At 59.2% G+C, this 24,124-nt stretch overlaps 4 protein-coding genes across 5 annotated transcripts in view; 1 reads left to right on the plus strand and 3 right to left on the minus strand.

The window, feature by feature from the left end:
- CCDC88B (coiled-coil domain containing 88B) overlaps window positions 1–3,560 on the minus strand; it is a 29,336-nt gene extending 25,776 nt beyond the window's left edge. The window contains 6 exon segments of the mRNA XM_043518658.1: window positions 447–505; window positions 678–747; window positions 1,239–1,344; window positions 2,562–2,794; window positions 2,796–2,916; window positions 3,499–3,560. Of these exon segments, the coding sequence (XP_043374593.1) occupies window positions 447–505; window positions 678–747; window positions 1,239–1,344; window positions 2,562–2,794; window positions 2,796–2,916; window positions 3,499–3,560 (651 nt within the window).
- Window positions 3,561–4,871: 1,311 nt separating this feature from the next.
- On the minus strand, window positions 4,872–10,934 carry PRDX5 (peroxiredoxin 5). The gene is made up of 6 exons (XM_038410940.2): window positions 10,694–10,934; window positions 7,549–7,683; window positions 6,970–7,101; window positions 6,319–6,357; window positions 5,772–5,836; window positions 4,872–5,230 (listed from the first exon to the last, which is right to left on the minus strand). The coding sequence occupies exons 1-6, from the start codon at window positions 10,832–10,834 to the stop codon at window positions 5,125–5,127; spliced, it is 618 nt and encodes a 205-aa protein (XP_038266868.1). The 5' UTR covers window positions 10,835–10,934; the 3' UTR covers window positions 4,872–5,124.
- A 447-nt stretch (window positions 10,935–11,381) lies between these two features.
- Window positions 11,382–13,987, plus strand: TRMT112 (tRNA methyltransferase activator subunit 11-2). Its single transcript, XM_038410942.2, has 4 exons — window positions 11,382–11,624; window positions 11,785–11,886; window positions 12,150–12,242; window positions 12,830–13,987. The coding sequence occupies exons 1-4, from the start codon at window positions 11,544–11,546 to the stop codon at window positions 12,929–12,931; spliced, it is 378 nt and encodes a 125-aa protein (XP_038266870.1). The 5' UTR covers window positions 11,382–11,543; the 3' UTR covers window positions 12,932–13,987.
- On the minus strand, window positions 13,481–21,724 carry ESRRA (estrogen related receptor alpha). 2 transcript variants are annotated; one of them, XM_038409682.2, is made up of 8 exons: window positions 21,183–21,412; window positions 18,544–18,862; window positions 17,457–17,573; window positions 16,948–17,073; window positions 16,576–16,743; window positions 15,995–16,264; window positions 15,276–15,567; window positions 13,481–13,689 (listed from the first exon to the last, which is right to left on the minus strand). In XM_038409682.2, exons 1-7 carry the CDS (start codon window positions 21,198–21,200, stop codon window positions 15,320–15,322), a joined length of 1,266 nt encoding a protein of 421 aa, XP_038265610.1. In that variant the 5' UTR covers window positions 21,201–21,412; the 3' UTR covers window positions 13,481–13,689; window positions 15,276–15,319. The 2 variants fall into 2 exon arrangements, with proteins under 2 accessions (XP_038265610.1, XP_038265609.1); XM_038409681.2 differs by lacking the exon at window positions 21,183–21,412 and adding an exon at window positions 21,559–21,724 and having other exon boundaries at window positions 13,481–15,567.
- Window positions 21,725–24,124: the final 2,400 nt, after the last annotated feature.

Here is a 24,124-nt window from a genome sequence, read left to right on the forward strand (position 1 = left end):
TGCGTGCAAATCGTGCATCAAAGTCATTAAATGGACTACAAATGCAGTAAAATATAAGGAATTCAAAAGTTTAACAAATGGAGGGCGAAGTCGCTCCCCGCCTGGGGCAACATTTGGTTGAGGGTAGGCTCTGACCATGACTGGATGTTGTTCTGTAAGATCTGCTCGGTAAGTTCAACCAGGAATTGTTTCAGGGCCAGCCTCTGGCCTGTCCTAGACAGGAGGCCAGACTGAATGATCACAGTGGGCTTCTGGCCTTGAAATCCATGATACCCCTAACCCTGGGAGGAAATTTGCATTAACCCATAGTCCCTATTGAAGGCTGCTCTATGTCCCAGCCTGCCAGAGGCGCTACTGGAGGGCACAGGGAGACACCAGGTAGTGCTGGCTGCACAGACCCTCCTCCCTGGCGGGGGTCACTCCCCTACCCTATACCCTCCACGTACCTGCACAGCAGCCCCCAGCAGCAGCAGCAGCAGCTTCCGCATCTCCTTGATGCCCTGCTCTAAGACAGTGGGAGGGAAGGTTGAACACAGCCAGAGACAGACCCCTTCCCCCCGTCCAGGGGATCAGACCCCTGGGCCCATCCCACCCAGTATCCCATCTCTCCAACTCCTCAGAAAGGAACAGACCTATGGGCCCATTGAGTCTGGTACTGCCCCCCCCCAAACAATTACCTGTCAGGGGCTCTCTGGCGAGAAGCTGCACATTAGGGGGAGTCATTAGAATCAGCTGCTGCAGATCATCCTGCAAAGGTAAAAGATCAGAGGTGGGTGTCAAGAAGCTTTGACTACTGGGAGGGGTACAGGAGGGGATTCCCCCTGCGTCTGACCCATACTCCCTGGAGGAGCTCCCTGGGTGTCACTGTTGGGTGAGTGACTCCCCCAGCTGTGTGTCAGGAGCTGCACAGACACTGACCACTTCCTCTTCCTGCCTGCCCCTGAGGATTGCACATTACAGAGGTGAGAGAGGAACAAGCTCCCTGTGCACGTAGCGGGGGCAGCAGGCCCACAAACACGACAGCATGAGTGTGCACAGACACAAGTGTGCAAATGCGAGCATGTGAAAGTGCACTGCTGGAGGAGACACAAGATGGGCACATATGAGACCACAAGTGTAGGCAGGCAGAAGGGGGTGAGGCAGACCCAAGCGTGCTCCTCAGACCCCCAGCCACTCCACGCCCTGGGGGACAGAGGTTCACTCCCTGGGCGTGCTGCCCCCCATCTCAGCACCCTCACCTGGTAGAAAGCACGAAGCTGCTGCAGCAGGACCTGCAGGGTCTGGAGTCGCAGCCTCTCGTCACCCTCCTGGCTCTGGGGTGGCCGGGCACGCCAAGGGGTCGGTCTCTGCTGAGCGGAATAAAAGGAATGGGCCGTACAACACGCCTGGGCCCCCCATTTGGGCCCCTCAAGCACAGTTGAGAGTCCCCCCACTGCTCCGCTGCTGGGCCCCCCAACACGGCCTAGAAGCCCTCCCAACACAGCCTAGGTCCCCCACTGCCTGCCCAGCTGGTCCCACCAACACAGCTCAGACCCTCCTCATGGCCCCCCAGCTGAGCCCCACAATAAAGCCCAAACCCGCCACTGCCTCCCAGCTGGGCCCCTCAACAGAGCCCACATCCCCCACTGCCTGCCCAGCTGGTTCCCACCTCTGTTCCCCCTTCCTCACTGCCCATCACTCACATCAGCCCCATGACTTGGGTGAGGAAGCTCCATCTACTAGGTGAAGGAAATACTCCTGGGCCCTCGCCTGCCTTTCTGGGACACTGGGGCTTTGGGGTTCATCCTGCACCCACCCCAGGGGCACAAGGTTCTCCAGCGTCTGCACCTGGGGAGCAGAGACAGGCAGCACTGTTATTGCCCCTCCCTGACCTGGGCCTGGCAAGACCTGATGCCAGTGCCCCCACTCCTAGTCCAGGGGATCCCTGCTCACCCTCCCCCCGGGCCCAAGGTCCCCACCCCTACGAGCCAGGGGTCCTATGGAGGCTCCTGCCCTGCCTCTCGCAGTGCACACAGGATGTGCTTCCCTCCCCCACGCCCGTTTCCAAGCTGTCTGTGGGAGGCCAGGCCCAGCCCAGGGTGTCAGCGCCAGGGTGTTGGGGAGGGCCCCAGCCCTTCTGGAGCTCGTGCCTCCCCCACACCAGCCCTGGGGATGGGTCCTTCCTCGCTCTCCCCAGAGATCACTTCCACCCCCCACAGAGCACCCCACCTCAGCCCAAACCCTCAACTCACTTTTAACTCCCCAGCTCACCACAAGCGCCCATTCACCCCAACTTTTCCAGCTCCCCCACCTCACCTCATTTAACCCCCAACCCCTGATCCCCTCCCTCCTCACCCCAGCCCCCTCTCCACCCCATTGCTAGAGGGGCAGGTACAGTGTCCCGATTGTGGGTGGCTCAGCAGGGCGTGGGAGGGCAGGATTCTGCACAGTTCTATCCCTGCCTTGGCACAGCTCCCCGCAAGGGTATTGCTCCCACTCCCCTGAGGGGTACAGCTCTGCCCAGGAAACGACTCCCATCCCTCCCCAGAGAGACACAGCACCCCTCTCCCAGCAACACTCACCCATGTAACAAGGGGACCTGAGACAAAGTCCTCCAGGCTCTCCAAGCCACGCCCGTCCCCATCCATCCTCTGCTTGGGTCTCTGTGGTTGGTGCAGGTCCCACAAAGAGGGCCCCTGCACACAGGTGCGTCTGCTCCCCCCCACCCCAGCCAGGCTCCCCCCGCTCTGGTTTTCCGCGCTGCGCAAAGAGGAACTTCCGCAATCACAGGGTGGGGAGCGGCTGGGGTGGGGGGGGGCCTGCAGGGACGCCAGGAAACCAGCACCCACAGCAGACCTGCTGTGGGTGGGAGGAGGGAAACCCCTGAAAGCTGCCGGTAGGTCGCTCCCCACCCCCAGCTTGGGGGCAATTGGGGACCTCTCCCAATCGGCTCATCTACCCCAGTATCCCACCTCTCCCTTACTCTAGATCAGATCCATAGGCCCATCTGGCCAGTATCTCGTCCGACTACTGCCTGAGATCAGACCCGTCTAGATCAGTATCCTGCTTCACCCTCTCCAGGTCATCCCCTTGGGCCCATCTAGCCCAGCATCTTGCTTCCAACTGCGGTCAGCCCTGGAGGAAGGGCCACAACAATCAACAGCCATGGAGCAAACCTAGAGTGGAGGTAACGGGCACCCCTCTCCCGACCACGTCACGGCGGGACTGGCTCTTTTCCTTAATCGAGAGTGTGTGTGGTGGACCCCCTCCCCACCACCATCTCTCCCCTGTATAAACCTATAGGCATAATTTCTGGTCAGATCCTGCCATCATCCAGTGGGGGGAGACCCACTGTGCCCCGTAGGTGACAGCTGTACTGCCTTTCAGCACCCCACATCCTTGATGGGGGAGCAAACACAGCAGCCCCCCTGGACATGGCTCTCAGATCTCACCAAGCCCCTTTCTCCTAAACCCCACTTAATAGCCCCCCAAGAATCTCTCTGCTCTATTTCCCAGTACCCCAATGCTGCTAGGGTGGGAGGCTTGCTCTGAACCCCGATCCAAAGGGATGGGTCTCCCATTGATTCACATCCTGCTCCTTATAAGTCTGCAGTGGCTGGCCCAATGGGTGGGGGCCCACTCTTGGTTGGGAGGCAGGGGTCTGTGCAGCACCCAGCCTGATAAGGGCTCTGAACTTGGACCCATAATACACCTCATCAATTATTTTAGGTCAGAGGCAAATCTGCTACCCACGCTGGTGGCAGTGCAGCCTCAGGCGAACATCCTGCGCCCCCTGCTGCTGTGAGGGGCAGGAAAGCAGCCCCCAGAATCATGCATTGTCCTGGCTCAGATTTCATTTCTGGGAAGGAGCCAGGACCCCCTGCACAGCCAATGGATGGGGGAAGAAACCTGGGCTCCTGCCCTTGGGGGTGGAAGGTAGGGAGGTCTGAACATGAGGCAGGGGTTGAAATCTCAAGCCTCCCACTCTGGGAAAAGTAGGGGGCTGGATCTCATGGTCTAGAGAGGAGGGGGAAGTTGGGGTTCCCAGCCTGAGGTGGAAAGAGGCCCGTGTTCTCACTCTGGGGGAGGTAGGAGTAGTCAGGACTCCTGGCATGGGCAGACAGAGGGGAGTGGAGCCAGGGCATTGCAGGGAGAGAATTCTAGCATGGGAGGGGCAGTTTCCAAGACCCCCCCCCACCCCATTCCCCCTCACACCAAACATGGGACCAGCTTGGGGTTTGGTGGAGCACAAGCGCCCCCTTGTGGCCATGCTGGGGCCCACACCAAAGATCCTGCTTAGGAGTGGTCAGTGGGGTCCTGCTTTGGGGCAGGGGCGGGAGGTGCTGAGTCCCATTCCCCATTTCAAGTCCAGGGGGCCTAGCCTAGATCTTATGACCCTCTGACCCAGGGCTAGGGGAGAGCAAGACTCCAGGGGGACCCATTGCCAGCCCCAGTTCGGCAAATCAGAGACCCTAGGGAGAGGCACCACAGGGGAGGGGGTTGTTGTATGACCACCCACCCATGGCAGGGAAATCAGGGCAGCAGGAACCCTCCACCCTTGATTCAGCAATACTCCCAGAGATCCCCCCCACCCCATCTCTAGGGCACAGACCCTCCCCCACACACTGCAGCAATCTCCCTCTGCTTGTGTGGCCCCTGCCCCCCCCCCAGGCTGTTTATTCTGCCCTCAAGGCCTCAAAAGAGGATTATGAGATGCTGGGGGCAAGGACAGGGACGGTGTGCAGGAGGCATGGGCAGGCCAACACTCCGGGGGAGCAGGGCTGAGTAGGATAAAGCTGGGATCTGGATCACTCCCTTGCTTCCCCCCCTACCCTGCCGTGTCTATAGCTTCCCCCTCCCCCACACCCCTAGCAGAGAGACAGAGGCAGGGCTGGCAAGAGCCGTTTATTCCGGGTTGATACACAGCATGGTGGGGCAGTACACCACCATCAGGGCACAAGAGCCCCCTAGAGGCCAAGCCCATGACAGCAGGAGTAGCAGCAACAGCACAGCCCCCCCTCCCCCAGGAGGGAGACCATCATATTATGTGGGGAAAGGATGCTGCGCCGCCCCGCTCCTGGTGCTAGGGCGGGGGGGGGGGAGTGGGGGGAAGCAGCAGCAGCAGGGACCCTGGCTTCCTGGTGCTCAGAGCTGAGAGAGAATATGGTTGGCAAGGCTGCAGGTCAGCCCTGTTCCATCCTCCTCCACGTTGAGAGCCTTCACCACACCATCCTCCAGCACCATGGAGAACCTGAGAGAGATGGGGAGTGTCAGTGCCAGGGTCCCCTCCCACCGTGCAATCCTCCACCACAGAAAACTTGGGAGGGGTCAGGGTGAGAACACAATGGGGATTCCCCCTCCCTTGCCCTCCAGGGGTTTCCCTCTCATCCCTCCCGGACTCCCCACTTCCCACCCTATCGTCCACCACCATGGAGAACCCGGGGGGAGATTGGGGATTCAGTCTGGGGATACAGCCAGGGCTCCCTCCAACATCATGGAGAAGGGAGGGTTGGGGGTATCAATGTGGGGATATAGCCAGGGGGGCTTTGCCTTTCCCAGGTTTTCCCATGGAGATGGAGAGGAGGACTTCATTTCCTTTCCCTCCCCTCCACACCCAACCCCCTTCCCCCCCCAGCAAAGGGGACACCCCAGAGGCCCATAGTTGTAGCTGCAGGGGTGCATCCTCTCCCCTCTGAGCTCCTAACACTCATCCCCATGCCCATCCCTTGCCTGTACAGACAGGGAACCCCAGCTCTCCCCTGGGGGGGGGGGTAGGGAGCCCACTGCTTTACCTTTTGCAGCGGTTGGTCCCAAAGAGGTCACGCAGGGGCTCCTTGTCCAGCAGCAGCTCTGTAGCCTAGGGGAGAAAGGGAAAGCAAGGGGGGGGTGAGACAGGGTCCCACTCCAAGGCAGACGACACAGCCCAGGAACTGCCCCCCACAAAAGGCCCTTCATCTCTGGAGCTGCCTGGTCCTCAGATGTCCTTTGACCCCAACTCAGCCCCTGTTGTTGGTGTCAGGGAGGTGGCACTGGAGGGACAGAATCCTGGATCCCTCTAATAGGGGATGGGGTTCCACTGCCCCTTCCCCCACAGTCCCACAATGCTGGATCTGACACAGCAGATAGGGGAGGAGCAGAGGAGAGAACAGGCATACGGTGGGGTGGGAAAGAGGACTGGCCAGGGGTTGGGGGCCCTGAATCTGGGCTGTCGAGCTGGTTAGGAGGGGAAGGGCCAAGGACTGATATACAGACATGTGGGTAGGGAGAGACTGGGACTGATCCCTGATCCAGGAGGAGGATACCCCCAGCGGGGCATGGGTTGGGGGGGTGGGGCATTACCTTTCCGAAGGCTCCAGTGGGGTCAGCCAGCATCCACACCTGAGTGGGGAGGGGGAAAGGGTTAGGGAGCCAGTGAAGAGGCGCCTGTGAGGTGGGCGGCAGGGTAGGAGTGGCAAGGGCCACACCCACTCCTGAGGTTACACAACCTACAGATGCCCCCTTGCATAACCAACAGCTCCTACGGGGAAGGGAAGTGCTCACTGCTGCCTGGAAGTCACCCACTGCCTGCAAGGGTGGGGGCAGGGCTCCTGCAGCCTTGAGGTTAGGGTGCTACTGAGTTGAGGAGAGAAAAGTCTCCTCCCCTTTCCCTGAGACTCAGCACCATACACTCCCTATGAGGACACTGCCCTGGGCCTCGACCCCCGCTCACTCCCCCTGCCCTGGGTCCCCTAGTCCCACCTTCTGCATTCCCCTTCTTATGGTCCCTGGGACTCTCCACATTCCCCTTGGCTGGTGCCCCCACCTGCCCTCTGTCCTCCTCCTGGCCTGGGCTGTGTGGCCCCTTCACCTGGGTGCCATAGCTCAACACCCCCCTGCCTTACCGTCCCTTCACTCCCCTTGCCCTGGGCCCCGGGGACCTTGCTCCCCTCTCTCCCCAGCTCACCTTCCCCTGGGCCCCGGGGGCCTTGCCCTGCTCTCTCCCCAGCTCACCTTGCCCTGGGCCCCATGGGCCTTGCCCCACTCACTCATGACAAAGACATCGTTCACAGCCAGGCAGGCGATCAGCTCCACGCCCTTGGCCTTCAGCGCCCCCACCTGCTCCACATAGCCCGGCAAGTGGGTCTGAGGGGGGTAAGAAGAGCATTAGTTCCTCAGCATGCGGGGGAGAGGCAGAGACACCAGCCCAGGGATCCAAGGAGGGAGTTGGGCAGCCCCTGGCACGCAAGGACACACAGAGCTCACATATGTGTCCCTTTTCCAGTCCACCCTGCGGCTCCCTTGGCCCCAGGGATGGGATGGTGGGAGGGATGCTCTGGTGGATGAATTCTGGGGAGCTGGGTGGGGTGGGGGATACTCTGAGGAGGGGGGTGAGGGAACTCTAGGATGGGGGGTTTCGGGGAACAGGGCATGTGAGGGGTCATTCTAGAATGGGGGAGGGTGCTCTAGGATGGGGGTTGCAAAGGGTGGGGGGGATGCTCTGGAGTTGCTGTGTGTGTGTTCTAAAATGGGCAGGGTAGTGGGGGGAGGGGAAGCACGCACTGCGGAGGGGAGGAGGTCTCCATGCCTCACCTTGGAGCAGCCAGGGGTGAAGGCACCAGGCACCCCGAAGAGAATCCCTTTCTTGCCCTTGAAGAGTGCGGCCACATCCACCTTGGTGCCGGGGTCCCCCTCATACACCTCCACACTGGGCAGCTTGTCTCCGACCTGGGGGCACAGGGGGTGAGAGCTGGCGGGAGGCCTAGCCAAGTCCCCTTGCCCAGGGCAAGTCTATGCCAGATCTCCACAGGGCCTCTGTCCCACACACCCCCAATGCAGGGGGAGGGGCCACCTCCACTCTGGAATTCCAGCTGGGAGCTGGTTCCTCTTGCCCCAGCTACAACCTCCCCACCCTTGCCCCAGTGCCAACAGGGCGTGACCAGAACAGATGCAGATGGGGGCCTCAAGCAGCTGACTAATGGGGGGGGTCTCCCTTCCCAGTCACCCAGCCAGCTTCCTGCCTTGGAACCCCCATCCCCAGCACTGGGAGGGGGCAAAGACAAGCCTCCAGCTGATGCATAAAGCCTGAGATGAGCCTCTCCATAGCTGGGGAGCAGGAGAGCCCTGTGTGCATCCCTCAGTTGTGTTTGATGTATGTGTGTGTGTCAGGTTTCAGAGTAGCAGCCGTGCTAATCTGTATTCGCAAAAAGAAAAGGAGTACTTGTGGCACCTTAGAGACTAACAAATTTATTTGAGCATAAGCTTTCATGAGCTACAGCTCACTTCATCGGATGCATTTGGTGGAAAATACAGAGGGGAGATTGATATACACACACAGAGAACATGAAACAATGGGTTTTATCATACACACTGTAAGGAGAGTGATCACTTAAGATGAGCCATCACCAGCAGCAGGGGGGGAGGGAGGAAAACCTTTCATGGTGACAAGCAAGGTAGGCTATTTCCAGCAGTTAACAAGAACATCTGAGGAACAGTGGGGGGGCAGGGGGAGAAATAACATGGGGAAATAGTTTTACTTTGTGTAATGACTCATCCATTCCCAGTCTCTATTCAAGCCTAAGTTAATTGTATCCAGTTTGCAAATTAATTCCAATTCCGCAGTCTCTCTTTGGAGTCTGTTTTTGAAATTTTTTTGTTGAAGTATAGCCACCCTCAGGTCTGTAATCGAGTGACCGGAGAGATTGAAGTGTTCTCCAATTGGTTTTTGAATGTTATAATTCTTGACGGATGATTTGTGTCCATTTATTCTTTTACGTAGAGACTGTCCAGTTTGACCTATGTACATGGCAGAGGGGCATTGCTGGCACATGATGGCATATATCACATTGGTAGATGCGCAGGTGAACGAGCCTCTGATAGTGTGGCTGATGTGATTAGGCCCTATGATGGTGTCCCCTGAATAGATGCGTGGGCAGAGTTGGCAACGGGCTTTGTTGCAAGGATAGGTTCCTGGGTTAGTGGTTCTGTTGTGTGGTGTGTGGTTGCTGGTGAGTATTTGCTTTAGATTGGGGGGCTGTCTGTAAGCAAGGACTGGCCTGTGGGGTCGTAAATTTGTTAGTCTTTAAGGTGCCACAAGTACTCCTTTTCTTTTATTTCCCCATGTTATTTCTCCTCCCCACCCCACCCCCCACTGTTCCTCAGATGTTCTTGTTAACTGCTGGAAATAGCCTACCTTGCTTGTCACCATGAAAGGTTTTCCTCCCTCCCCCCCTGCTGCTGGTGATGGCTTATCTTAAGTGATCACTCTCCTTACAGTTTTCATAGTAGCAGCCGTGTTAGTCTGTATTCGCAAAAAGAAAAGGAGTACCTGTGGCACCTTAGAGACTAACAAATTTATTAGAGCATAAGCTTTCGTGAGCTACAGCTCACTTCATCGGATGCATCAAGTGCCACAAGTACTCCTTTTCTTTTTTCTCCTTACAATGTGTATGATAAACCCATTGTTTCATGTTCTCTGTGTGTGTATATCAATCTCCCCTCTGTATTTTCCACCAAATGCATCCGATGAAGTGAGCTGTAGCTCACGAAAGCTTATGCTCAAATAAATTTGTTAGTCTCTAAGGTGCCACAAGTACTCCTTTTTTCTTTTCTTTTCTTTTCTTTTCTTTTCTTTTCTCTTTTCTTTGTGTGTGTGTGTGGTAACTACAATCCCTGGGGGGAACTCCACAAGAGAGAGACTCAGTGATTCAGCACCCCTACCTTGGAGTTTCCAAACTGATTACTCAAGTCCATGAGTTGGACACCTCCCCCAGTTTCCTGCCTCCCATACCCACATCCCCAACTTTCTGGGCTGCTGTGTACCCCCCTTCACAACCAACCATCCTCCCTCCCTCCCCAGCCTGCTCCTCCACCTAACCCCACAACCCAGCTCCCACAACCCCAACCAACCCCCATCTTCCCCACATCCTACCCCTGCCTCCCACTACCCCCTTACCACCAACTCAGCATCCCCAGCTCACACCCACAGCCTTCCCACAGCCTCTACCCCGTTTCCCCTCCCCCACAATCCAGCTCCCTCTGACCCCACCTACCTCCCAACCCCCATCTCCTGCCTCCCATCTCACCCCATAACCTAGCTCCTTCCTCTACAGCCTTACTAACTCCTCCTCCAACTCTCAGCCCCACCCCTGCTCACCCTTCCCCAGCCTGCCTTAAACTCACCCCCCCATCAGCCCTTTCTACTCCCAACCTCTCCCTGCCCCCCTAGATTTGGAGGGAGTTGGGAGCTCAGTGCCTCCCTTGTTCCAACCCCATCCCCCACCCCTCTGAGTTTACTCCCTCCCTTGTGAGGCAAGAGCCCTGGGGGGCCTGCAAGGGGGTAGTGACCCTCCAAGCTTCAGGGATTGGGGGCATGGTCTCAGGTTTCAAGGGTCCCAGTTGGGGGGAGGCATCGGGGGCTAAGCTGTGGGGTGGGGGCTCTTCTCTAGCCCTGGGCCCCAGCTGGAGAGGGGAGCTGCCAGGGGGAGCCCTGCTAGGGGCCCCGATTTTGGAGGGGGGCTTGTCCAGGAGCCTCCATTCGGAGGCCCCGGTTCTCTGCCCCGGGGCCCGGCTGGGGGCTGATTTAAGGCGGCTCCCTGGGATCGGGCTCGCCAGCTCCTCGCGCCGGCTCTCGCTGTGGCTGAGTGCGCGGGGGGGGGCGGTCCCCAGCTAGGGGCGGGGCAGGCTGGATGGTTGAGGGCCCCCGGGGGGTCCCGCTCACCGCCCCGCCCGCACTCACCTTGACGGGCGCCATGGAAGCTGCTCGGACACCGAAACTCCTCTGGGCTCGGGGCTGGGGGGGGCCCGCCCGCAACAGCCCCCGCCCCGCCACACCCCGCCACGCGGTCACCATGGAGACCGCCTGAATGACAGTTGCCATGGAAAGGGTCTGGGGGACCTACCAACCTTGGGGTGGACTGCAATGCCCATGCGCCGCAACCCACAGGTTGGTTTGCATGACATTTGCATATCATTGGTGGTTCATTTGCATGGCCGGTTTGCACATTGTTTACATACAGCTTGATTTTGATTGGCAGGGCAAAGTGGTTTGCACGCTGAATTTGCATACAATTAACATATAAGTTGTGATTAATATGAGTGTTTTTCTCCTGCTGTTTGCACATATTAATTTCTTAATTTAAATATAATCTTGTGATTTCCATACTAATGGCACGTATCAACCCCTTAGTTTCGCGTCTAATTCTCCTCTCCTCCCCATTGGGGCGGGGGCACCAGGGGAGCAGCGCAGACCGACACCCTGTCTCTGGTCTGTAAAATGCATCCGATGAAGTGAGCTGTAGCTCACGAAAGCTTATGCTCTAATAAATTTGTTAGTCTCTAAGGTGCCACGGGTACTCCTTTTCTTTTTGCGAATACAGACTAACACGGCTGCTACTCTGAAACCTGTCTCTGGATATCCCCGGAACCCTCAGGTTCGGGACCGTGTTTCCCTGTCAACCGCCGGAACCTTTTGAGTAGGCACATTGCTTCCGGAAGTAGTGTGGGGGGTGATATTGAACCGGAAGTAGCTAAGTATTGGCTTCCCACCGCTTCCGCACGTGGGCCGTGACACCGGGAGCGGCGCGAGGATGAAGCTGCTGACGCACAACATGCTGACCTCGCACGTGCGGGGGGTGCGGCCCGGGGGGGGGTTCCCCCTCCGTATCCAGGTAACAGGGATCCCCCCCCGCAACCAGAGGGCCACCTAGCCCTGCCCCCTGGGCTGCCCCAGCGCTGGGTCTAGGGGTCCCAGGGCTGATTTCCTCCCCATGGGGGTCCCGCCCCCGCTGTGCCTAGCCGGACTGACCCTTCCCCTCCCCCTCCCCGCAGGCCACCGAGGTGAAAGTGAATAACGTGGATTTCAACCAGGCGTTCGTGGCGCGGATGATCCCCAAAGTGGAGTGGGGGGCTCTGGTAGAGGCTGCGGAGAGTGTGAGTATGGGGGGAGGGGCTGGCCGCGTCCAGGGCATGGGTGGGTAGAGTTTGGCAGGGGGAGGGGCTCACCCTGGGTGCTGGGGATCCTAGGCACAAGGCCAGCCTCCTGCCCAGAGTGCTGCCATGGCAGGAGATGGGCAACGTGGATTGACACCATGGGGATTGGAGAGGGAAGTGGCTTTGGGGAGCGCCTGGGTTAATCAGAGCAAAGTCTCTCTTCCAGGGTCAGCATTGTGACATTCATCTCCCTCTCCCTACAGCTGGGCCATCTGTCGGACCTGCCCCACCAGCTGCCCCCTGAGTATGAGAACAATGAGGACTTCCTGAGGAAGGTGCATCACGTGCTGCTGGAGGTGAGAAATCGCCCCATCCATGTCCACAACTCCCCACCGGCTCCTTGCCTGGTGCTGGGCAGTCTCCCAGGCACCACAAACCTGTGGCTGAGGTTGTAGGACGGGGCCCATGTTACAATCACAGGTCCTTTCCTGCCCTGGCTGAGACACCAGGGATTTATCAGCCCACAGAGACACTGGGGATCCCCCGGGGGGGGGACCGCTCTCTGTTGCTGCTCGTGTTCCAAATGTAGACATTGGGGGGCCCCCTCAAGCAGTGAGAGTATGTTGATGGTGGGGGATTCTTCCCTTGCTCTAGCTGCAAGTTGGAATCCACTCTTGCGGGTCTGAGAGTCCAGCAGATGCCCTGGCTCTGGGCTCATGGGATCCTTTTGCTTCTGTGGCTCATCCTGCCCTTTCCCCAGCTGTAAGAGTGACTGCAGCAAAATACCCCTATCCCTAATAAACAAATAAAACTGAGAAGGGAGGGCTGGTGCTCTGGGGAAGTTCCATCCCTCCCTGACAGCATTACGGGGCAGGGCCAGGGCACAGCCCATCCCTTTGTCTTTAGGCTGCAGCTGACCTGTGTTTCTTCCCCCCCTGCATAGGTGGAGGTGATGGAGGGGATCCTGAAGTGCCCTGATTCTGGCCGGGAGTTCCCTATCACCAAGGGAATCCCCAACATGCTGCTGAGCGAGGAGGAGACGTGAAGGGCCAGGATGGCCAAGCTGGGAAGATTGGGGTGGGGGGAGGGAGTCCCTGGGCTGGGAGGGTGTGGCAGGGGGAGGGAGGGTTCTACAGGGAGTAGAAAACATTCGGTGCTCCTTTGGTTTGCGTATAAATAAACCTGTGAGGTGGAGCCTAGCATGAGGCATGTCATCCATTACCTGTCCCCTCACCTGCTTGTGCCCCTCAATCACAACCTGCAGCACTCTGCTATCCTAGCCCTTGGCTACCCCAACCACACCTGTGCTGGTGCCCTTCTGTTCTAGTCCAGTCCCCATCCCTATCCCTCTTGGTCTATCCGAACACTGGCCTGCCACACCTTGCACCGTACTCACTTTCCTCGTGTACAGTTATTTAGATTGCAGTAATACTTAGGAGACTAGTCCTGAAGCAGGTCCCCTATCGGGCCAGGCACTGCTCAGACTCCCAGGCAATATCAAGTCCTCCATTGGGCCAGGTGCTGCACAAACACAGAACAAGACAATGCTCTTTCTCCTTCTTAACTGCTAGGAAGGAAGACTATGGACACAGGCTGAGATCTCCATTGTTTATTCTGGCTCTGGAATATAGCTCTATGTATGTGTGTGTATAGCACCTATACACAAAATAGAGGTATTTATAATATATACACATACATAATTTAATACAAACTCCCTCCACATCACCCCATTCATTATAGAAATGGGGGGACTGAGGGTGCACCCCTCCAAGGGGAGCAGAGATGAAGGGGTCACGTATTATCCTGCAAGAAATATACAGTCTGATATATTGCTATGTACATGTTTCTCAGCATCTTCACCCCCACCCCAAGGGAAAGGGGGGGCTTATTGCTATGGGCAGCAGAAGGGCAAGGGAAATTTGAGGGTGGGTGGAGGGGATACTGGCCTCTGTTCCTATCCCTAGGACCCCCAAGATGGCCATGCCTTTGAAACCCCTCTTCCTATCTGTACAGCTGCCCTATCACAGTGCTGTGCTCCCCCTCCCACAATTCTAGCCCCCTGTCTCAGCGCTCCCCCACAGCAGGGGCTCCCCCAGTCAGACTCCCACCCTCTCCAGACTTTCCATCATCCAGGGGCTTTTTGGGAGAAGAGACCAGCACTCAGTGGAGGTTCCCAGGCCCTGTTGCTAAGTTCCCCTCACCCCCATTTATGTCACCTCACTGAATGTTCCTTGGAAAACCCAACTGGAAGTCCCTGGCTCAAGCACCCCCCCCCATGTTTCAAGGCAACGTATGGGCTTATCACCCCGCAAATCTCAATTCCCTTCCTAGGACAGAAGAATATACCCCCCTCCAATCTAAGAGATCCACACACTCCCCTCCCCTGAATTACAGGGGACCCCCACAACCCTCCTTATCTAATGTATCCCCACTACAGGGATCTCCCAGCCCTGAGCCAAGGGACCCTCACGGGGTTCCCCTCCCCCTCACCAAGTGCAAACATAGTTTGTTCATTTATTGCTTGAAGGGACATTGTAAATGCCTCACCCCACTCGGGGGCAGGGGCTGGGAGGCCTCAGGGGGTCCCACTTTGGGATGGGGGGGTTATTCTCCTCCACACATACTTTCTCCCCTAAGCAGAGAGTTCTGAGACTCAGTTAGGAGGGGGACACCCACCATGAATGGTGTCCCTAGGAGGGCCTCCCCTTCAGTGAGAATCAGCTGCCCCTGCTACTGCCCTCCCCACCTGACTGACCTCTCCAGTGCCAAGCTACCACCAGCCCCAGTACACACTGGCTGCTGGGCAAGCACCCCTCTGCTGGGGGTTTCCCCTGCTCTGAGCCAGGGACAAGCAGGGACCCCCCAGGCCAGGTCTGTGCATGTAGGGTTAACACACTCTCCCCTGCAGTCCAGCTTTGTGCTGTTCAGGTCCATTATGGCTTCCACTGGGGGCCCTGGTTCTTCTCCCCCTGCCACTAAATCCCTCCCCTCAGCTAATAAGTTAGAATATGGCTTCCAGTGCATATGGGGGGCTGAGTCCCCGTGTCACTCTGTCCCCTCCCACCAGTGTCCCCCCGGTCTGTCTCCTGCATGCCCATTCCCCAGCCCTGTGGCCATGCTGCAGCTCCTCCGAGCCACATCAGTCCAATCCTCCCCTTCCCCTATCTGCCTTACTGTCCCCATGCATCCCCCCCATCCCCCAGCCAGAGCGTCTGTCCCCCCAGCACCCAGTACCCCAATGTCCGTGCGTCTATCCCCACCCCCGCCCATCCCTACTCCTCCCGTTTGTGTCTCCAGCGTGTCTGTCCCCATCCCGCCCTGCCCATCTTCTGCATCTATGGGTCTGTCTCCCTGCCCCAGGTCTGTGTGTCTGTCCCCAAGCCCCTCACCCCAGTCCATGCCTCTGTTCCCCCCACATGGCGGGGGGGGTGTCTCAGTCCATCATGGCTTCCAGCATCTCGAGAAAGAGCTTGTGCATGGGCACCTTCCCTCCCAGCTTGATGCCATAGAACTGGTGCAGGGCGCGGGCGGCCGTCTGGCGCAGCAGGGGCAGCGTTAGCAGCAACTTCCCCGCCCGGCGCGGCTCCTCTGGCCGTCGGCTGCCCTCGTACTCCAGCAGTGCCTCATGCAGCACGTCCCGCAGCCGCTGCACCGCGGCCATGTCCTCGATGTGCACCGAGTCTGGGGGGGAGGGGTGAGACCATCGGGGTTAGAGGGGGGGGCATGGCCAATATTGCTGATGTGCACTCAGCCTGGGGAGGAACACTATGCACTGAGTCTGGGGAGACCCGGGGCGGGGGGGGGCATGGCCGATGTTGCTGATGTGCACCGGGGCGGGGGGAGAGGGATCATACAGGGTTAGAGCAGGGGCTCTGCCATGTCACTGCTGTGCACCAAGTCAGAGGGGCAGGGAAACCAGGAAAGGGCCAAGGCCACCACGTCCTTGAATGAAGTCTGTGGTAGGAGTCAAGGAGGGAGCTGTGGCAGGCAGAGCCTGGGGGAAAGCAGGCAGCTGTGGGGGGAGGGAGGCAGATCCCAGCCCAGGGGAGATGAAAGCCAGGTGCAGAGAACTGCTACCACCCCAAGCCCCCCATAGGGCAGGACCCACCTGAGTTGGCAAGTGCCAGGGCCTTGAGCAGCACATATTCCTCGCGCTCCAGCCGCAGGGCGCGGTACTTGCGCACGAGCTGCAGGAGGGCGGCGCTCAGCTCCCAGAGCCCTGCCGCACGCGCCCCCTCCTCGTCCAGCGCAAAGTCCTCGGCAAAGACCACCTCATCCTCGCAGGGGAGTGAACGCCAGGCCACACCCAGCACCAGCACCTCCAGCCAGGCGCTCTGCAGCACACTCATCTGATCGGCCAGCGACAGCGCCGGGAACCCTGTGGGGGAGAGACAGGAGTTAGGGGGCAGTGGGGGCTGGGAACCCTGCAGGGGGGCAGGGCTGGAGGGAAGGGGGGAAAACAGGAGTTAGGGGCTGGGATGAGAACAGGGATTAGGAAGCAGAGTTGAAGGTTGGGGATGGGAATGGGGGATCAGGGCTGGGCACCTGTAGCAGGAATCTGCGGGGGGTGAGGGAGAAAGGATGAGGGGAGCGCTGTGGGAGGATAGCACATGGGGATGGGGCCAAGGGGCCACACTGGGTGGGAGATGGGGGTCATAAAGAATGCTGCGGGGGGGGGTGAGGCCCCACCTGGGATGTTCTTGGCCCAGCCAATGATGACGACGATCTCTCGGTCAGCCAGGTCACACAGGGCGCTAGTGGCACGGAGGGGCCCATCGGGCAGCGCGGGGTCAGGCATTGCATACAGCTTCTCAGGCTCTGCCACCAGCAGGTGGGACACCATGGGGTTAATGGGGGCTGCAGAGAGGGGGCAATGTGAGAGGAGATCCCCCAGCACCGCATCCCCCTCTCGCACCCTATCACACCTGGGCTCCTCCCCCTCCCAGATCTGCCCATACCCCACAGTCCTGACCCATAGGCCCCTGCTATCTCAGCCTTAGGCTTCCCCCTCCCGCCCCTGCTCTGCCTCTTAATCCTGACCCACAGCCCCACCTCACTCACCTGGTTTCTTGCTGGTTGCTGTGGCAATCTGGGGGGTGGCGAAGGTGTTGGGGAATGGGGCCCCATCCACCTCAGGGCGACGCTTGTATTTCTGGCGTCCCCCTCGCACCCGGTCCAGCCGCACCCCTAGGGGGCAGAGCAGAAGATATGAGGTCAGAATGCACCCCAAAACCTTCCCTTTTCCCCACCCATCCTGCCCATTCCCCTATTCCCAAGGGGACCAATTTGCTCTCATAACAGCAGGGGGGAACTGAGGGGCTATTTTCCCCCCAGGGTTCTCCTGATGGTTCCCCCTGGCTTCCTGATCCTCCCATATTCTGCCTCCCACACCTGCCCCCCAGCTCACCAACCACTGCCCCCCCGACAGCTCTCTAATCCCTCCCAGCTCTTTTCCCCTCCCCAAGTTCCCTCCCAATTCCCCCTACCAGCACCCCAGCTCCTTCCCTGCAACCCCTCAGAACCACCGTGCTCTCCCCCCAGCCCCCACCGTGTCCCTCCACCCCCCGTACCTTCCTTGAGCATGCCGACGCGCAGGCACTTGGTGAACCGACAGGCCTGGCAGGCTTTGCGGCGCCGCTTGGTGATCTCGCACTCGTTACTGGCTGGGCAGCTGTACTCGATACTGCCTGGGGGAAGAGCAGGGTGAAACGGGGCTGAGACCAGGTTCAGGGGGAGACAGGGGCCGAGACCAAAGATGTAGGGGAACATGGAGGAAGGAGATGAGCTGAAGTGGTGGAGGGGAAAATCCTGGGGGAGAGAGGAGATGGGGCTGAGCCTGTGGTGGGGGAGAGTTGGGGAAGTAGGGGCATGCAATGAGGTGGGGCCAAACCATTGAGAGTTGGAGGAGGAACTGGGGGGAGGGGTGATGTAGTCCCAAGGGAGTGGGACCAGGGCCACCCACCCACAAAGCAGAAGCAACCCTCCCCATTAATGCTGCAAACTCCTGGGTTACATCTCCCACAATGCGGCTAGGACGAGATAGAAGACCGCTGTGCACCATGCGAAATGTAGCCCAGCCCAGGGAGGAGAACCACCCCATGAAACACCTGCACTACAGCTCCTAGCAGGCACTGAGGAGGCTCAGCAAGGGAGGCCACGGTGCATCATGGGAGATGTAGTCCTGTTGGGAAACCCAGCCTACAGGAGAATAGGGACGGCAATTACAGCTCCCAAGAGGCACTGCAGCAGCTGAGGGCGGTGGAGTCAATTGGGCTCCACTCAAGAGATTTCATCTCAATTTTCCCAAAGGAAAAATAAAACAATTTCAGCAAAATCAAATTCCCCTGCCCACCATGGAAAATCACCGACCGGCCATGAGCAGGGAGCCCTGGGGCAGCTGCCGCATCCCCTCTACTTGGAGCTGTTCCTCTCCCTTGAGCCAATCCCCCAGCATTTGGAAAACTGAGACAGGGGCAGGGGTGTGTGATGGGCCCTCTTTGGGAAACTGGGACCCAATTCCAAGTGCACTGAAGGGCAGGGAGCCACCACCCATCCACGCAGCAACGATCAGCAGACGAGGGGCCTGGGGCTGGGATAGCAGGGCCTGTGGATCAGGATTGAGGGGCCCCCTAGGCTGGGGGTGTGCAGGGGGGTTACCTTGTATAGTGCGCTTGAAGAAGGCTTTGCAGGCCTCACAGGAGGCCACTCCGTAGTGATATCCCGAGGCCACATCCCCGCACACAAGGCACAGGCGCTTGGGCAGGGAGCTTAGCACATACTTGCCCCGGGGCAGGGCTTCATCAGGGTTGTTGTCATGGCGCCGGCGGGTCAGTGCCCCCGGCTCGGGGTCATGGGGAGGACCACTGGCATCGGAGGAGCCGCTGGGGCTGCGCTGGGCCAGGCTGTCCGGGGAGGCCGGTTCAGTCTTGATGAAGAACTCGGCTCGGTGATCCCGAGACGACATGGTTGGGGTGGCCTGCAGGGGGTGATCCATGTGGGAGAGGGGAGATTGGGGGGGCAGTGAGACACTCCTCCCCCACATCTGGACTGCCCAATCCCTGCCCTTTTACACTCTCCCAGGACGCTGTGGGAGCTCCCTAGGGTTGAGTGCCCTGCACTGCCATTCCAGGCACCCAGGTCCCTTTCCACATCCCGGTCGCTCCCCTGAGATAGCTGCCGGGGGAGATTCAGTCCCATACTGCTGGCTCTGATGTCAGAGCTGTGACCCCCAGAGCTGGGCACCCCTGCCCGGGATTCCCCCCCCCAACCTAGGGGCCTCTTCCCAGATGTTCAGCACACTCCCTCCCCCTCTCAGTGCCAGCTCCAGTATCTCAGGGTTGGGCATGTGACAGGCTCAAGGTCACAGAGAGAGACTCTGATCGCAGGCTGGGGGCGGGTACGGGGAGCTGTGTGTGTGTTTGCTTGCGGGGAGTTGTGAGTGGGCATGCAAGGGGGGGGCTCTGGGATGGCAAAAGTTGGTACCAACAATCCAGAAGCAGAAATAGGCTTAGCTCTGTGCTCTCTCCCCAGCTCCAATACAGGAATTAACCCCCTCCCCAAGGCTCAAGTCAACCCAGGCTGCAAGAGGCAGATAAGGGTCATGGCAGAGGGATTAGTCTGGAGGCCACAGCTCAGGCAGCTCCCCCTCCCCAACACACTCACCCCCACTCACTAGGGCTCAGAACCCACAACCCACACACACGCTCTAGGGCTCACTCCCCACCCCAGGCACTCCCCCACCCATCCTGCTTGACTCAGAGCCAGGCTCTGGAGGAGTTTCTGGGCAGGGGGCCTCTGAGAAGGGATTCGGTGGATGGGAGGCATGGCTGAACTGCCTGTGCTCCCCACCTATGGACCCAGACAGGGCACTCTTCCGATGGAGCCAGTGGGGTCAGGGAGGGGTCATAGCCCTGCAGGGCTGTACCCTCCCTCGCAAACACACACAGGCAAGCCCAGCACCCACATCCCTCCTCCCTCACACTGGGACTAACCTGGCAGCACTCCCAGCCCATGAGGAGGGGGAGAAATTGGGATCAGGAATGGAACCCAGGTGTCTGGGATGGCATAGACTGGTCCAGGAATGAATGCTAGAGGCCACCTTTAGTCCAGCTGGGGCAGGGGAGGAAGGAGCCATGTCCATGTGTGTTAGCCCCATGTCAGTGTGCTCCCCACTGTGTCCATACATGGCATCCCAGTCCCCTAGAGCATTCCAGGCGTGTCAGCCATGTCTGTTACTCTGTCTGTCCCCATGTTCCCCCCCCAACCTTTGTCCCCTTTGTGCCGTCTTGTCTCTTTCCTAATGTCCCGCAGCGCGGGGGGGGGCAGGGGGAGTTACACAAGAGCAGGCAGAGAGGAAATGGGGTCTGGACCCTCCATCATGCCCCACTGTGCTTCCAGAAGACTGTCCTCTACCCTCCTGCACTCTTCCCCCTCTGCAGTCCCCCAACCTCCACCCTTGCTCTGCACCCCACTATCCATGCACTCCCCTTCTCCCTGCACCCCCCAATACCGACCCAACCCCGGGACTAACCTGGAGCCCTAAGGCACTCCCAGCCCCTGGGAACTGGGACCCAGACATCTGGGACAGCCACTGGGAGAAGACTGGTACTCCAAGAACCCCCATTTCACCCCACCCTCCCAACCCATTCACTCTCCTTCCCCCTGCACTCCAATCCTTACCCTGCCACTACATCCTACCCCAGTACCTTCCCTCCCATCTGTAGAACAGAGATAGAAAAGTTGGTCAAACTTTCTTCCCCCTGCCCCTCAGGGGGTGCAATGGACCATAGGAATGTACGCCAGGGGGTGTATGAGGGGTGACACCACGTCCTGCTCCCAGTCAAAGGGAGTCCCAGTAAATGACATTACCCGTCATCTGGGTGGATGGTTTCTGGCCCCATCATGTGCTGGATGGGCAGTGTGGGCGGGGGGTTTTGGATTCATGGTGTGGGGGAGAATTCCCCAGCCTCCCCATTCTAATCCCAGCCTAGCTCACCCCTACTGTTTCTGTACACACACTCCCCCCTTCAGGGTCAGGCCTTGGGTCAATTCAGGACTGTGACTTTTGACCCTGGAATATTCTGGCTTGACTGGTCATGGAGCTCTGAGCGTGGGGGGCAGGGGCAGTTTGACACCTGCCATTTCCCTCCTCCTTCCAGTTACTCCACACATACCCACACACCAGGCCCTGGGGCAGCAGGGGGGCATGAGATGCCATGTCCTGGCAGGAGATTGTGTGACTGACACATGGTCACTTACACAGACACACGCTCTGGCACCAGGATACAGCTGCTCACCTCCCTGCAAGTCTCCATGTCTGTCCAGGTGTCCGTGTTTCCCCAGGGGTCCACCCCGTGAGTCTCCGTGTGTGCCTGGCTGGTCAGCCCTGTCCCCGCTGGCCATGCGTGCGCGTGTCTGTCAGTCTGTCCGTGTCCGACTGGGCAGCCCCATGTCTGTCTGTCTGTCTGTCTGGTCCAGGAGCGTCCACTTCCCCAAGTCTGTCCGTGCCTCCGTCTGTCCGTCCGCCTGTTCCCACTGTGTCCCCTCGAGTCCCGCCCCGTGACTGTCTGTCCCTGCAGCGTCCGTCTGTCTCCGTGCGCGCCCAAGCCCCCGCTGCGGAGCGGGAGTCACATGGGCCGGGTGGGGACCCCCCTGCCCCGATCCCGCACTGACCTTGGGGCCCGGCGTGGCGTGTCCGGGCCGGGCGGGGCTCAGTGGCCCGGGACGCGGGGGGCCGGCCGGGCCATGGGCGCGGGCTCAGCCCGGCTCGCTGCGCTGCGCTCCGAGTGTAGGACACAAAAGGACATCGCGGCGCACTTCCTCCTGGGCTCCCAGCTGACAAATGGGAGGGGCGGGGCCGCGCCTTATGAATATGCAGCAGTGGGGCGGGGCCTGGCTGCACGCGCTCGGCCCTTCACTTCCAGCCTCGCTGCGCCCACCGAGCTAGCGCCGGTGGGGCCTGGGGGCCGGGCTGTGAGGAGTCAGAGGGGCGGGGCACGGACCTGTTGGGGCCATTCAGGGAATTCAGGCGGGGGCTAATGGGGACGGGGGCTCATTGGGGTCAATGGGGGTAGGGGGCTGGTCTGGGGGATTATTGGGGTCAATGGAGGTAGGGGGATCATGGGGGTAGGGGACTGGTCTGGGGGATCATTGGGGTCAATGAGAGCAGAGGGCTGGTCTGGGGGTTATTGAGAGTCATTGGGGGCAGGGGGATCATGGGGGTCAATAGGGGTAGGGGGCTGGGCTGGAGGATCATGAGGGTCAAAGTGGGTAAGGGGCTGGTCTGGGGGATCATGGGGGTCAATAGGAGCAGAGGGCTGGTCTGGGGGATCATTGGGGTCAATGTGGGTAGGGGGCTGTCTGGGGGGTTATTGAGAGTCATTAGGGGCAGGGGGATCATGGGGGTCAATGGGGGTAGGGGTTGGGCTGGAGGATCATGGGGGTCAATGTGGGTAAGGGGCTGGTCTGGGGGATCATGGAGGTCAATGGGAGCAGAGGGCTGGTCTGGGGGATCATTGGGGTCAATGTGGGTAGGGGGCTGTCTGGGGGGTTATTGAGAGTCATTAGGGGCAGGGGGATCATGGGGTCAATGGGGGTAGGGGTTGGGCTGTAGGATCATGTGGGTCAATGTGGGTAAGGGGCTGGTCTGGAGGATCATGGGGGTCAATGGGAGCAGCGGGCTGGTCTGGGGGATCATTGGGGTCAATGGGGGTAGGGGGCTAGTCTGAGGGATCATAGAGTGGTTACAGATCTGAGAGGCGCAATGAAGGGCTGTTAATTTGGTGCTGGGGGTGGGATCTGGGGAATCCTGGGGGGACAATTCAGCCCACTGTGGGTGGAAATGATTGAGGCATCTCTGTGGGCAGCAAGTTGGGGGATTGTAGGATCATGGGGATGATTTTAGGTGGTGGGAGGTTCATGGGGTGGCCTATAGCAGGAGGAAAGGGGAAATAAATAAGGGGCAGCTTAGACCACACTGTGCGGGGGGGGCTCTCACTTAATGGGCAGGAGGCGAGACTCCTGGGAGCAGATAGATGGGACAGTGTCTCTCCACCCTTCCCCAGATTGGGGTGACCCTAAGGAGACTCGTGTCCCAGGCCAAACCATTGAGGGGAATGTGCCCAGGCCAAACCATTCAGGGGAATGTACTAGGCGAAGGGGGAGTCCTGCTGGGGGGCACATCCTGGGAGTTGAGGAGACCCCCTCTGCCCTACTCACCTGATGATCTCAAAGCCCACACATTTATCCCTGAATCCTCAGGAACCAGCCCTGTCCACCCTGTGAGAGTCAGATCAGGGCATAATCCCCAGTGGCCAAAGGGGGAAACTGAGGCACAGAGTAGGAAAGAGATGTGCCCCCAAGGTCACACAGCAAGTCAGAGGCAGAGCTGGGGAACATCCTGACCACCTAGCCCTCCTGCTCTAACCCACCACAGTTCACATTCCTGGTACCTGCCCAGCCGAACTAGCCTCCTCCTGGCCTTGGCAACTGAAGGTCGTTGAAGGTCACTTTGAGCCCGAGAGGAGGGCCCAGCTGTCACTCCCACCCCCAAGTCACATGGGACTCATTTACCCACCTCTGCCTGACATGGCCAAACAAATGGCCCTTCATTAAGTGTCATTAGTATTAATTCCCCAGGGCAGATCCAACCAGCCCACTAGATGGCTGCAGGTTGGGATTGAGAGGCTGGAAGTTGGGGAGGAGGCCAGGGCTAGGGTAGCAGGGAGCTGTGGGTCAGGACTGAGGGGCACCAGCAGTGCTGGAGGGGAGCTCCAGCTGGGATAGCAGCGGGCTGTGGGTTGGGATTGAGGGCCAGTGCTGCGTGGGTGTAGCTGCCACCCCTGCAAACCCAGCTGGCAGGTTAGGGCTGCCGCCAGGGCTCGATTGGGGCCAATTTAGTTGCAAACACAGGTGTGACCTGACTTCCCAGGCACTGGAAGGTTGCCTGGGGCCTTCCCAGACTCTTAGCGACTGACTGTACTGATCAGAACTCCCCACTCCACTCTGCCTACCCCACCCACTCAGCCCCCTGGGGCCATCACACTGGGTGCTGCTGCATAGACCCTGACCCAGAGGGGGGTCCCGCCTCATGCCAGACACCGTACAGACACACAGCCCTGAAAAGCTTCCAGTCTAAATAGACAAAGGGTAAGGGGAAACTAAAGCACAAAAAGGGGAAGGGACTTGTGCAAGGTCAGTGGCAGAGCTAGGGATAGAACCCAGGAGTCCTGGCATGCCC

This window comes from Dermochelys coriacea, chromosome 7 (genome assembly GCF_009764565.3).
Source record: "Dermochelys coriacea isolate rDerCor1 chromosome 7, rDerCor1.pri.v4, whole genome shotgun sequence".
Classification (NCBI taxonomy): Eukaryota; Metazoa; Chordata; order Testudines; family Dermochelyidae; genus Dermochelys; species Dermochelys coriacea.

Excerpts from the sequence above, each read along its gene's own strand:
- ESRRA (XM_038409682.2), bottom strand. Across the intron at positions 17,574-18,543 it reads CTTCAAGCGCACTATACAAG|GCAGTATCGAGTACAGCTGC; the intron begins GTAACCCCCCTG and ends CTCTTCCCCCAG. Across the intron at positions 16,265-16,575 it reads CTGGGCCAAGAACATCCCAG|GGTTCCCGGCGCTGTCGCTG; the intron begins GTGGGGCCTCAC and ends TCTCCCCCACAG.
- PRDX5 (XM_038410940.2), bottom strand. The coding sequence starts at position 10,834 with ATGGCAACTGTCATTCAGGCGGTCTCCATGGTGACCGCGTGGCGGGGT. Across the intron at positions 5,837-6,318 it reads CCACTGGAGCCTTCGGAAAG|GCTACAGAGCTGCTGCTGGA; the intron begins GTAATGCCCCAC and ends TTTCTCCCCTAG. Across the intron at positions 5,231-5,771 it reads GGGACCAACCGCTGCAAAAG|GTTCTCCATGGTGCTGGAGG; the intron begins GTAAAGCAGTGG and ends CATCTCTCTCAG.
- TRMT112 (XM_038410942.2), top strand. The coding sequence starts at position 11,544 with ATGAAGCTGCTGACGCACAACATGCTGACCTCGCACGTGCGGGGGGTG. Across the intron at positions 11,625-11,784 it reads GGTTCCCCCTCCGTATCCAG|GCCACCGAGGTGAAAGTGAA; the intron begins GTAACAGGGATC and ends CCCTCCCCGCAG. Across the intron at positions 11,887-12,149 it reads TGGTAGAGGCTGCGGAGAGT|CTGGGCCATCTGTCGGACCT; the intron begins GTGAGTATGGGG and ends CTCTCCCTACAG.